Consider the following 12716-nt stretch of genomic DNA (forward strand, 5'->3'; position numbering starts at 1 on the left):
TTTACAACTTTGGAACTTTTAGGGTGGTTTCAAGCAAAATGCACTGTTGAGAGTACCCTGTATCTCTATAACCTCTTACGATATTATGAAAATTTCACGTACATTACACAAATGTTTTTATGAAGCACAGTTTGACACTGGGAAGAAACGTTTAAATTAAGACGGTCACAAATACCCACCAATTTGTTAATGTTCACGTTAGATAAAGAAGAATAATGCGACTTATATCATGTACTAACGAATAACGTTAATTTGTCAAATTGATAACCCACAAATTTAGGTGATATGATACCTATCGCTTGCTTTCAACGTATTATGATTATTTCAAAACATATTTTCTCTTAAAAGCAGGCATGCACAAAACTAGTAGCAAAAAATCAAATTTCAAATCCACATAAAAAACGAAAAAAAAAATGCAATCACGTCCTGTCATGGCTAAAAACCTCTAGCATTGATTGAAGTTTATTGCAAGCAGCCTCCACCGAAGAATCACATCATGAATATTAATTATAATTCGCAAACGCTTTCCAGGTCTACCGAGTTATGTAGATTAAGAACAACAACGGTCTGAGAACAGATCCTTGTAGGACGCCTAAGGTAAAGTCTATCATCAGTTCTACATTTAGGAGCGGCAGCTATTTGTAATGGTAAGATTTAATCACATCAGAAACTTTACGACGTAAACTATAAAAATGCATCTCTATAATCAAAACATGATGATCTGCACTTTACTAAGATCCATAAATAATCCAAAACATTTATCATTTTTTCTGGAAATTATAGGAGAGGCGTTTAAGTGCTTCTGCATTTTGTAAAACCATTTTGAAAGTCTGCAAGAATGTTATTTCTATTTTAGAAATCCGCTGTTTCCAGAATTATTATTTTTTCCAATATTTTAAGAACAAAACTTGAATAGGTCGATGATATACCATAATTTTACCATCATCCTTCTTGTATAACATAATCATTCTAGCCTACCTAAATCTGTCTGGCAAACTTACATCGTCCAGTGATATATTACGTATTGCTTATATAATAAAATTGACCTATTTTTGTAAAATCTTGGCCGATATCTCATGACATGACATTATAGAGACATATTAAACTCGGTTTTCAATCATAGGTCTGGGAAATTTACATTTTTTTCACATAATTTTTAGAAAGAGTATTTGGAGGCATATTAGTGGTTAACTTACAACACTATATTTATAGTTACCTACCATAACTTCGTACGGTCGGAATAGGATAGTCGTCGATCAGAACAATTTTTTAGAAAACTGCATTGAAATGTATTACTTTGCCGTCTCAATAAGCAAACAGATATTGCTCGATTGACTTCATGTGCAATTCAGTTGCTTTCCCTGAGTTTAACGTACTTTAAACTGACAATTTTAAGTGACCCTTAAGTATGACGAATATTGTTTGTTAATGACCATTAAACGACACCCAGCTTAGAAACTTGTGTAAAACTTAACCAAAGCGTGAAAGGTCACTTAAATTATTAAATTTAGATTCACCATCTTTCAGATTATTCAATTGGTGAATTGGAATTGGAATTCTGATATGTCGTATGCTCATTTTAGGCCTTACTTTTAAAAATTAAAAAAAGGAAATAATGCGGTCATAATGCGTAATTAAAAGCTGGTAATCTTGAAGAAAGCACTGGTTTATTTGTGTAAAAGTCGATATTGCAATTTAGATTGTGAAGCTCTTAGTTGGGAAATGTTGTTCTAAAAACCCTACGAGGATGCAAGGATAGAATAATAAAACACCATCATTAAAATAATACTATAATTCGAATGAAATTTTTAACATCTACAATTAATAAATAATATTATCGAACTAGGGAAAAGAGCGAAAATATAATAAGTAGATTGCGTCGGTTACTACTCAACGCTACAAGCACTGTCATATTTTTTGCAGTCCGCAAAAGATACGCAATCCATGAAAAAAATACACGAAATTACATACAATAATAGCCGTTATTTTTTCGTTAGCTTCGCAGTATTCCAACTAATTAGGAGGTTACAGCTTTGTCAAACACTCGTAAAATTATGAAGCACCAGATATAAAAATCGTCCTGTAAGTCGCTCGTTTCTTCGTCGCTTAGAGCACAGAGAAATCAATTGCACTTTGCAAATTGCGTTAACTATATATAAATCACAAACCTAAAATTACTTCTACAGGGTGGACCAAATTTTTAATGAAAACTTTTAACAGTTCAATAAAAAAAAGTTAAAGTTGCGAAGCTTCAAAAGGCATTTTTTAGCGAAGAGTATTTTTTCAAATACATTTACGAGTAATTTTATTGAGTAGGGCCAGTTATTGCAAAAATTAAATTAAACTACTGTAACAGTTTTTCTGCAAAAATCAGGTCCACTCTATATAAGAACTGGCATTGTCAAATGGCAAGGGTTTGACCGAAGCAAATAAAATAATGCCACAAAAATTAAAACGTAATAATTAATCAACTTTCTATTGTTAATACGTAATTACAAGTCAAAGTTTTAATTTATTGTTTTGGTATTACATTTTATCAATTATGTCAATTTAAAACCAAATATACGATTGTGAATTAAGAATATAAAGTCGGAAAATCGCTGGTAAAAAAAAATGTAAAAAAGTTAAAAATATGGCCGAATAAAAGTCAAACAATTTTATTCCCAGAATAAAACGTTTTCCCCCTTAAGAGTTAAGGAAAGTACATTTTTGAGACTAGACAGAAATTGTCCTCGAAATGTTATTAAAAAATATTTTTCATCGACATAAATAAGTACCTAATACGTAAAATATATACATATGTGGCGCAAATAACAAATAAGTTAATGTAAAATACTGCTTTGAAGATTTTGCCGTCGAGTTTAGTGGGTTTAGTACCGACCGAAACAACTGTACGCCGCTGTGGTGCATGGATAGTGGATTGTCCTAAAAATTAAAAATATATCGGGATTAGAACGAGAAACTTGACGCAGACGGGAATCGAAACTTGTTCATGCAGTGAGTGCTACTCTTTAGACATAAATCGATAACGTGTATTTAAAATTGCAGACAAAAACGTGTTAGTTGTCCAAGAGATTTTTAGTAACATTACCGATAAGTGTTAAAAAGGTGTCTTACATTGCGTATAAGAGAAGAAGAGCCCAATTTACAGCCCTTTTTTCACCACCAGAAGTCACCTTATCGCCATATACATTGATTACATCTAAAATAGGACGTAATAATAATTAGTAAATATGTATATACAAATTAGTATAATTGTTTTTCTCACTTAAAACTACAATAGCACATAGCGTGAATGTTTTTCAATAACCACCTACGGAGAACGGGAAAAGTTAATATTTTTAGTAGAAAGGCATTGCGTAAATGTTTACGCGTGAGTGGTTAAAAGAAAAGAACTCATGCCATGCATATTATAATTTTATGAAAAAATAAAAAACGACAAATAACAATTTATTGTTACAAAATTTTTCACAACAAGGCAAGGTATATTTTTAGGTTCACTTTTCTTTATTTAGATTTCAATCTTTCGAGAACTGTGTCTTAAACCTATTCATTAAGAGCAATAAAACTGATTGGTTAAGGTCTGTCGCCCTTCTATACGGTAATATATTCGAGAAAATTTACTGTCCAAAATACAGATTTGGCAGTGCGAGAAATATGCCCGCTTAATATCCTGTGACTAATCGGTGACGATCACAAAAGACGTCGCAGCCTCAAAAGGTTCATTTTCGAGTGTTAAAAAGTGTAATATCGATATTATGGCGTACAGTGCCGTAGCATTTATAAAATACTTTCCATATTAACTATCAATAAAAATCTAATTCGTAAAATATCAATTCCTTGGTTACTTCGTATACAACTAGCATTTATGTCAAATTATTTTTACCTACAGCTTGCTAAAAGAAACTCCAAACAAAAGAAAACAAAATCGTTAACTAAAGGGTGATTCAGTAAGAGTTTCCACATTAAAATAATAAAAAAAACTCGGAAGAATATAAAAATATACAAACATTTTTATTTGCCATTTTAGATTAGTATATTACAATTAGGTATGAAAAATGATGTCATTCAAATGACCCCCGCGACTCGTGGCACGACGTAATTGGTTTATTGGAATTTCCTATCACTTCTTGACACAATTCAGGTTCTATTCCGGCTATTTCGCGTCTAATCTCCTGTTTCAGCTCTGGAATAGTGTTTGGTTTATTTCTATACACTCTGCTTTTTAGATACCCAAAATAAAAAAAATCTAGGGGAGTACGATCACATGATCGCGGCGGCCAATTGATATCGCCGTTACGTGAGATAATCCGACCAGGAAACTTGTCCCGCAGCAATTGCATCGTTTCTCTGGATGTGTGACAAGTGGCTCCATCCTGTTGGAACCATAAATCTTCAATGTCCAACTGCTCCCAGAAAAAATCAGATATCATGTTTCGATAACGAATACCATTAACCGTAACAGCGTCCTCCGCATTATCCTCGAAAAGAAAAGGGCCAATTATTCCTCCGCACCAAACAGTCACTTTTTGAGGATGTATTGCTTTTTGAACAATTTTTCTTGGATTTTCTAATCCTCAAATACGAGCATTGTGTTTGTTTATAAATCCACCAACGCGAAAATATGCCTCATCGCTAAAGATGATTTTCATTGAATAATGAACCCCTTGTTCTCGTATCCATTTTGCAAACACGTGGCGCTGTTGATGATCTCGAGGTTTCAACTTCTGAGTTATTTGGACTTTATATGGGTGTAGATGCAAGTCTTTTGTTAAAACTCGCTGTGTGGTTGAATACGTAAGGCCCACTTGCTGCGATTGATGACGAACCGATGTATTTGGATCTTCGGCTACATTTTCGCGAACAGATCCAGTTTGCTGAAATTTTTGAACCACATTCCAAATTGTCCTCTCAGAAGGTCGATTTTGCTCGCCGAAAAATTCACGTAGAACCCGAAATGCAATTTTTCTTGATCGACCATTTTCATAATAGGCTTGCACAATTTTTACCCTTTGTTCAGTCGAATATTACTCCATGACTAATTTTGTTTATGTTTTGAGGTTCGAAATCTCATATGATAATAAACAAATACAGTGGCGTTTCAAAAATATTTCAGATTGTAATCTGGAAACTCTTATTGAATCACCCGTTAGAATTGGAATCTGTAAAAAGCTGTACTTGTCGGTAATTATCGGCAATAGAAAAAGAACCTCGTTCGTCACTATCAGCACTAGAATAGGTGCCAAACTAACGTTATTTCTGGTTTTAATTTCAATTTCTATAATTGTCTGAACATCTCACTTCTCAATCCTTACACTGGCTGAAAAATACAATGCCTCGTACTTTCACACACACCCGCGTAGTACTAATTATGAATCACATATATTTAGTCCCTTGGAGGCCTTATCTTTGACTTTTGACTCTGTCTACGAAGTGGATGTTTCTTATAGATCACTCAACTGTTTTCCATAAATAAATGCAGGGGAACAACTGTCTTTTGGAATTGAAAATTGTGTGATTAGGGAACCATTATCAATAGATACCACCACACCACACTCTTGTAAAATTACAGGGTGGACAATTTAAGGTTTATTTAGTAGAGTTGAGATATTTTGCGACTATGGTTCCTATATTTCATATTTTAAGACCAAAGCACCTCGAATGGGTGTTATGTTGGGGTAACACCAATTGGCATACAATAGAAAGACGAGTTTATAGAGGCGTTACTACGCCTGATTTTTCAGAATAATCTGTAGTATAAAAACAGTAATACCAATAATACAAAAACAAAATTTTGTACAATTTAGATAGTAAATAGTAAATGTAAAAAAAACACAATGCATAGAGACAATAAAAAATCCATTGCTTACAAAATAATCAAAAGATTATAATATATAAGGGTGTTTTCAAGAGATATTGATTTAAACTTATTTTAAAGGTCGTCAAAGAGCCACATTTGACCTTATCGTGAAAGCGAGTCATGGCTGCAGCTCCAGTATATAGAGTAATCTAGAAATTTTTTTGTATTTGGCAAAAGGTATATGAATTTTGTTTTACTGTTAAGTTAAAAAGTGAATATCTTTATTTTGAATAAAGTTATTTTTATTTTTAAAAGCATAAGTATCTAGGTCAAATATAAACAAACTTCAATCGATCGTTTAGACCAACTCCATAGTATTATTCCGTATCGCAAAATACGATTCAGTGTGATTGTGAGAACTCGCAGTTATTTTTATAGTTAAGATTTCCATCGATCAAAATACCCAAAAATGTCAGACTGACCTACTGGCTGATCTTCAAAACAAAACGTTGTCTTACTGGGATTTCAAAACAAAATACTACTGTTAAAAAAGGCAATAAGAAGAATCCTAGCAAATGCCGTACCATCACCCACTGACCACAACACTCAAATTACTAATAGGGATATTCGCCGATAATAATTCTGAACAATATAAAGTTAGTGAAGAACAAAAATGCTTTTGATAAAACAGGTCAACAATAGATGGTAGTTTCATATTCAGACAAATCGCTGAGAAAGCAATTCAATATATCTCTGCTTTACAGAATTGACAAAAGCCTTTGGTTCTGTCAGATTAACACTAAAACTACTAAAAGAAGAAACCTACTCCAGCAGAATGGTGAAGATTATTAATAATAACAACAATAACAAAATAAAAATCGAAAATTAATTAACATTAAAATCTGGAAAACGCCTAATCCCACTCTTATTCAATTTAATAACATATAAAATCATAGGAGACATAAAAAAAGGTAGGACACGGAGAAAACAAATAAAAATCATGATCGTTCACTATCTGAGACAGGCAGCATCCGGCAGATACCTTTAAAACAGTGGCCGAAAGCTACAATATGCATACACTTCTAAGACCAAAGCTTTAGTAGTAGCAAGGAAACCCAGATGAATCACAATCGTAATTAATGATGAAAGAACAAGTGTCCGGGTTGGAATAAATGAAAATTGAAATACCCTGCTACAGAGGGCTAAAAAAAAGCGTACAGAAGCAGGCGAATAAAGTATATATCAGGATATCCGGGAGATGTTATTTGGAGAACAAATAATATGAGAATGGATTGGAAAGTTTATAAGTTATGTGAGAGCCCGATACTGATATACTCCATAGAAACGAGAGCCGACACAGCAGAAACAAAAAGGTTACTTAGAACAACAGAAATGAGAACACTGAGAGCGATAGCGTGGAAAACATTCAGAGACTGAATCTCCAGCAATCAAATAGGATACCTCTATAGGGTATAGGATATCGTAAGGTGGGAGTGAACTCAGCATGTAACACAGTCTAGCCCGAACGGCAAAGGATTCAATACCAGCGAGCCGACCACCAGGAAGATAGAGAGATAGATAGCAGTCCACATTACAAATACGATTGCAGCTTCAGAAAAACAGGATCGGACAAGAACACAATCAATGCCAAATATAAGAAGAAGAAGGTCGGAATCTTTAAGGTCGAAACATGAGCGCAGTTGATGTGACCATAAATTTCTTCATACCATTAAATGTGTACTTTCCACTGCTTTGCGATCAAATAAAGAACGATTCGTTTACATCAATAATTTCAGTGTCAATTCCAATTCGCCTTCAGCGTCGATTTTATGTGGAAGACTGGTTTTTTCTACCGTCTACTTGTTATTTTATCGTGAAGGTTTGCGCATTTCTAAGTCTGCAGGTGTTTCTAGCAGTAAAAACTGTAAAATGATTCATCGCGTTGAGTCCGTTATTTATGTTATGAAATTAACACGATCGAGGAATATCATTCAGGCTGAAATCATCGACGCGTAGTTAATAAATTTCAACAGAAACGATTGAGGTTATGTGAAACCGAGTTTACGTTCTGGTCCGTTTCAAATTTGGATATCGGCGCATTAAATTCCGCTACTATCTAGAAACGCAGGTGTTCGGAAATTAATTAGACATTATTAATTCCGGACGCCTACGCGGTATCAGATTTTGTAAGTTTTTGTTTTTACAGACACCAAGGGGGCGTGCTAATTTAAATATTTATTGCCGATAAATTACCGTCGTGTTTGGTTGTCTTCATAAAATTTTTGGCGATGAATAAATTACTACGCGTAGATCCGCATGGTATTACAAGTGCTAATCCAGAAATAGATGCCGAATGAGCCGACAATGGAAACATTGTAAATTTTAACATTTTAAATTATAAAGACGTATAACTATCAAAGAGACTTGGAGACAAAAGTTGTCTAGATTCACTTATATCACTGTATAGATATCTTATTGTTATCTATACAGAATGTTTGAATTTGTTTCTATACAGAATTTTGTATACCTAATATGGAACTTTCTAGACATAATTTCCACAAAGAAATATACTCCAAATCCTCCACGGATGGAGGAAAAAATCGGAAAAATATACTAAAAAGTGAAAGATCTGGAAAAAAGAAATTCTTGTTTGCTTTAAAAGCAATGCCTGTAGATTGTTCTTCTTTATATAGGGTACGAAAAAATTACAAATTTGCTAGAGTAAACTGGCCTTTTCTAAACAGAAATTTTGTTTTGTTTTGTTGTAAATAAAACCAAAACGTTTTCAAATATGACGTATTTTATTTGATTGCACCTTTTATACTTGTGATGTATTTGCCAAAATATTAATGTTAACTTTAGAGCAGAGAATATTTATAATCCAAAATTACGGAGACCGAAAATTCTTATAACTACGTCAGTGAAAAGTTTCAAGAAAAGTATCCAAATATTCCATTATGCAGAAGTTCAGTTGATGTAGAGGAGATTAAGAAAATAATTAATTTTGCTATCAGTTAATGAAAACCCTATGCTCTCCTTAAGAAAATGAGCACAACAAAAAGAAATATATCTTAAAGCAAAAGAAAATCGACTTTTTAACCTTGACCGTGCTAGGATATTTGTTTGTAAGGCTGCAATAAAATTCTCAATAACACAGTAAACTTTGACTTGCTAATAATGTTCTCAGACGAATCAAACTTTCGTACAAATGACCTGGTGGCTTCTTAGCATGTGATATGATGAAGTAACGACAATCCAGTGTTTATAATTGCAAACCACCTTCAATAATTCAAAAAAGTAAATATTTGCTACACCAATTCGTATTATGGAATAATAAGGTACTTACTTGTTAACACGTATAACGGACACTCTTATGTTCATATGCTGGAAATATATTTATCAGGCAAGGCAAATATGTGGCGGATTATGCTGCAGAAGTGAAAAAATGGTTCGATAAATATTCTCTGTTCTAAAGTCAACGTGTTTTATATATATTAAAGTAGCAATTATCAAGTGAATTAGATGAAAATAATTTGATTTTAAATGAAAATTTTAAAATTTGAAATTTTTGATGTAATGTTATTTTGGAATTTAAAGCGGTAAAAACAGACCACTTCACTCTATACAAAATTGAATATTTTTGTATTCTTTTCACACCCTGTATAAAATAAACTAACCAAAACTTCAGGCATCCTTTTTAAGACAACTTTTATAAAGAATGACTTATTTTCCGTATCCTTCACTTTCCGTGAACATACTGTATATTTGGAGCTGGCTTTATTGTAAAAGAGTACTCTTTATTAATATTTTAAATGTAAACATTAACAATTTATATGAAAAAGCCGTTAAAAGTCATTTATTTCACATGGAAGTACTCTAGTGTTATAATGGCATTTAGCATTAAAAAATCTTGTGATTTTCTTTAAGGTTACCTATTTCAAAAAGTTATGGATTGTAAATATTCTATTTTGTTTTATTTTTATTTGGCTAACTGTGAGTTTTTTGCTACCTAACTTAATCAATTTTTGTGATTTATCAATTGTCCTATTGTTATTTCGATTTGTTTTTATTAAAATACTATAGTCACTACTTTTTTTCCAAACAATAAACGCTCAGTATTGAAGCTAAGAAATTACATTTTCAAAAAATGTTATGTTATTTTTTAAACACTGTTTTTTGTGGGTTTTTGCATATCCGGGTTTTATTTAAGAATTGTCAAAATGATTTTGACAAAATTTCTTCCATCCTTTGAAATTAAACAGATCAAAAAGTTTTTGTAATGGGCAATTAATAATAACAGACAGACAGTTAACAGTAAGTGCTTTTCTATAGTGTTCGATTGACATATTCTGCCATTTTTCGTCGTCATCTTTTTGGTATGTCATTTTTACAATGCCAAACTCTAAAAATTATTTTGAATTAAAATCACTTCGAACAAATTGTTAATGTAAGTTTTTGACCATCCTGTATTTATTAATTTTAAAAATGTTAAGTCAGACCACTAAAATTGATCCCTTACCCCACAAGCAAATCAATAACAATACATAACAGGTTTGAAATATGTTCAATATTATCAGAGGAATTAATAATATGCGATAGGGTTCTATTAAAAAAAAAAAATTAATGCATGTTTTAAAGTTATAAGTGAATCCAAAAATTCTTTTTACATTTTTGATGTTGTTTACAGGTTCTGAGATAAGTTGTCGTCTTATAATAAACACAAATTTTAATTAAAATTAAATTTTAAATTAATCCAAGACGAAGTTTTATTTTTTGCATGGACCTGTATAATTATTAATGGAAATTACAAACCATTTCCCATATTGAAAATGTATGTCCGTATATTATTTGGTGTGCAAATGAAAATATTAAATATCTTGAAAACGGCAAGGTTTAGCAGTAGGACACTACACATATTTATAATGTTCCCAAAATGACTGTAGTTTCCCCATAACAGATCGGTCAATGACAAATAAATAACACTGAAACTCGAAAATATACTATCACACGTTACTTAAAAATATAAGTTCCATCATAATGTCTATGTAGAAAATATATTCTATTATTCAGAGGAAAACAAATTCATTTCTGGCGCTAATAAAAGAATATAGCCACAGGGCAGCCACACACGAGGTACAAGAAGAATTGTCTTTTCCAATTACATATGTACCTACAATATCATTTTCTTTCCCATAACTACAAACTTACACGTGTAGCAGAAGCTTGTTCAGCTTTTCCCAAGATATTCTGAGACAATGGACTATTCACAGTTTTTCATATTCGGTTTCGATTAATGTTGTCATAAAGAATTAATTTAGTATTTAATTAAACTTGATTTCACATTTAGTATGGTACAACAAGTACAAATAGATGGATATCAATGTTCTTATAAGTAAAACCTCAAGAAATGAAATGCGTTATCGAAAATTTTGAACGGACCCACGGACAAAAATTGCAATTTTCCAGTATGGAAACATATTTACTATTTTTCACCTCTAGTATAAAACGTTCAAAAATTGTGCAATTCAATCCTTAAACACTAGAATAAATCCAAAACAAAGTTGTGTATTGTGTCGGGTTCCTACAAACATTATTTCAAAATAAAATTGTACTTATAATGCAAAGCATAATGAAAGAAAAAAAAAAACAAAATAAAGACAATTGGATTACCACGAATTCATAAAGATTTATTTTATAAAGACCTTTAGAGGCTTCTGAGCTTATGTGCGTTAATTCATCGAATCCCATTGTGCAACTTGGCATATGCTACAAGAGAAACAATGAAACAGGCCTGGTTGATAAGGTGAAGTTTTAAATTCAACCGTATTATGAAACGCAATTTAATTTATAACGATATTGGGGACAGTTGTGCAATATTATATTATGAAACAAGTTCTCTCTCAAGAACCTCTTCTTTCTCTGAGTTTACGTGAAATTAGGTCCACGCAACGTACGGAATAATTTTTGGTTCAATTAAAAAGGAATCGTCATCGCATTAAGAACCACAATCTTACCTATGTTGTTTCAGGTTGTCCTGCCTCTTAAAACTTTTGCCACATACCTCGCAGCTGAAAGTGAGCTCGGGACTTTTGTGGGTCCTCTCGTGTATCATGAGGTTGTAAGGCTTGGTGAACCTCCTCTGGCAATACTTGCACACAAACTCGCACTTCGCACGCATCTTTCTACGGAACTGATCTCTCGACACGTCGTTATCTAGCTGCATTATGGCGAACATTTTCACCGTTTTTATCTTTAACTATCGGGCTGCGTAACAAAAAACCTTTTTTTAATCTCGGCTTTTCCCCGATTAAAAGTTTCTCTAATTACGAACTGCGTCCTAGATCCTGACGACGGATGAGTAGTCGAAATATTTGCGATGAGACCGGATCCGGAAACTGAAGATTTCTATCAGAACTTATACGCGTCTGTGAGTCAGCGGTTCAGTCCCAGAGGGATTCCTCTTCGAGATTTACCGCCTTGCTGCCTGAAACAATAGAAGTTTTTATGTTAATACGATCGATTCCTCGATTATATCACGGAACGAAAAAAAACTTGTTGGATGTAACTTTTGACCTTTACGATTTGCCTAGCTAGTTCTTAAATTAGTATTAATCTTTCTGAATGACTGTGACTTACTTTGCAATTTAGAATAATTAAAAGTGAAAGAGAGAATAGAGAATATTATAATGCGTGATTCTTATAGCGAAGTTAGACGAAATTTAGACAGCATTCAAAAAGAAGAGCAAATAAAACGCAAAAAAAATTTCAAAAGTTTTAATATGCGATTTTTCAACGACTATTACGAGTTTGTTCAGGGCTGCTCTAAATAAGCGCGTTGTGGTTATAGAGAACCATGTTCTTAAGTTTTTGAGGAGTGGTCATGTTCTTCCTGGCTCTCTTTCACTATACACTTTCC

The 12716-nt window shown here is 32.7% G+C and overlaps 1 protein-coding gene across 4 annotated transcripts in view; it reads right to left on the reverse strand.

Annotated features, from left to right (window-relative positions):
• Positions 1-1807: 1807 nt before the first annotated feature.
• LOC132699437 (protein drumstick) overlaps positions 1808-12716 on the reverse strand; it is a 53864-nt gene continuing 42955 nt past the window's right edge. For 2 of the 4 annotated variants that reach the window (XM_060666141.1, XM_060666142.1), the window contains exons 2-3: positions 11815-12284; positions 1808-2925 (exon numbers count right to left, since the gene is read on the reverse strand). In XM_060666141.1, coding sequence (XP_060522124.1) covers positions 2871-2925; positions 11815-12035 — 276 coding nt within the window. In that variant the 5' untranslated portion in view covers positions 12036-12284 and the 3' untranslated portion in view covers positions 1808-2870. Of the gene's footprint in view, positions 2926-3117; positions 3203-11814; positions 12285-12716 lie in introns of all 4 variants that reach the window. The other 2 variants (XR_009618507.1, XM_060666143.1) reach the window with 2 other exon arrangements.

Source organism: Cylas formicarius, unplaced genomic scaffold (assembly GCF_029955315.1).
Source record: "Cylas formicarius isolate icCylForm1 unplaced genomic scaffold, icCylForm1.1 PGA_scaffold_3__17_contigs__length_32017465, whole genome shotgun sequence".
In the NCBI taxonomy this organism is placed as follows: domain Eukaryota; kingdom Metazoa; phylum Arthropoda; class Insecta; order Coleoptera; family Brentidae; genus Cylas; species Cylas formicarius.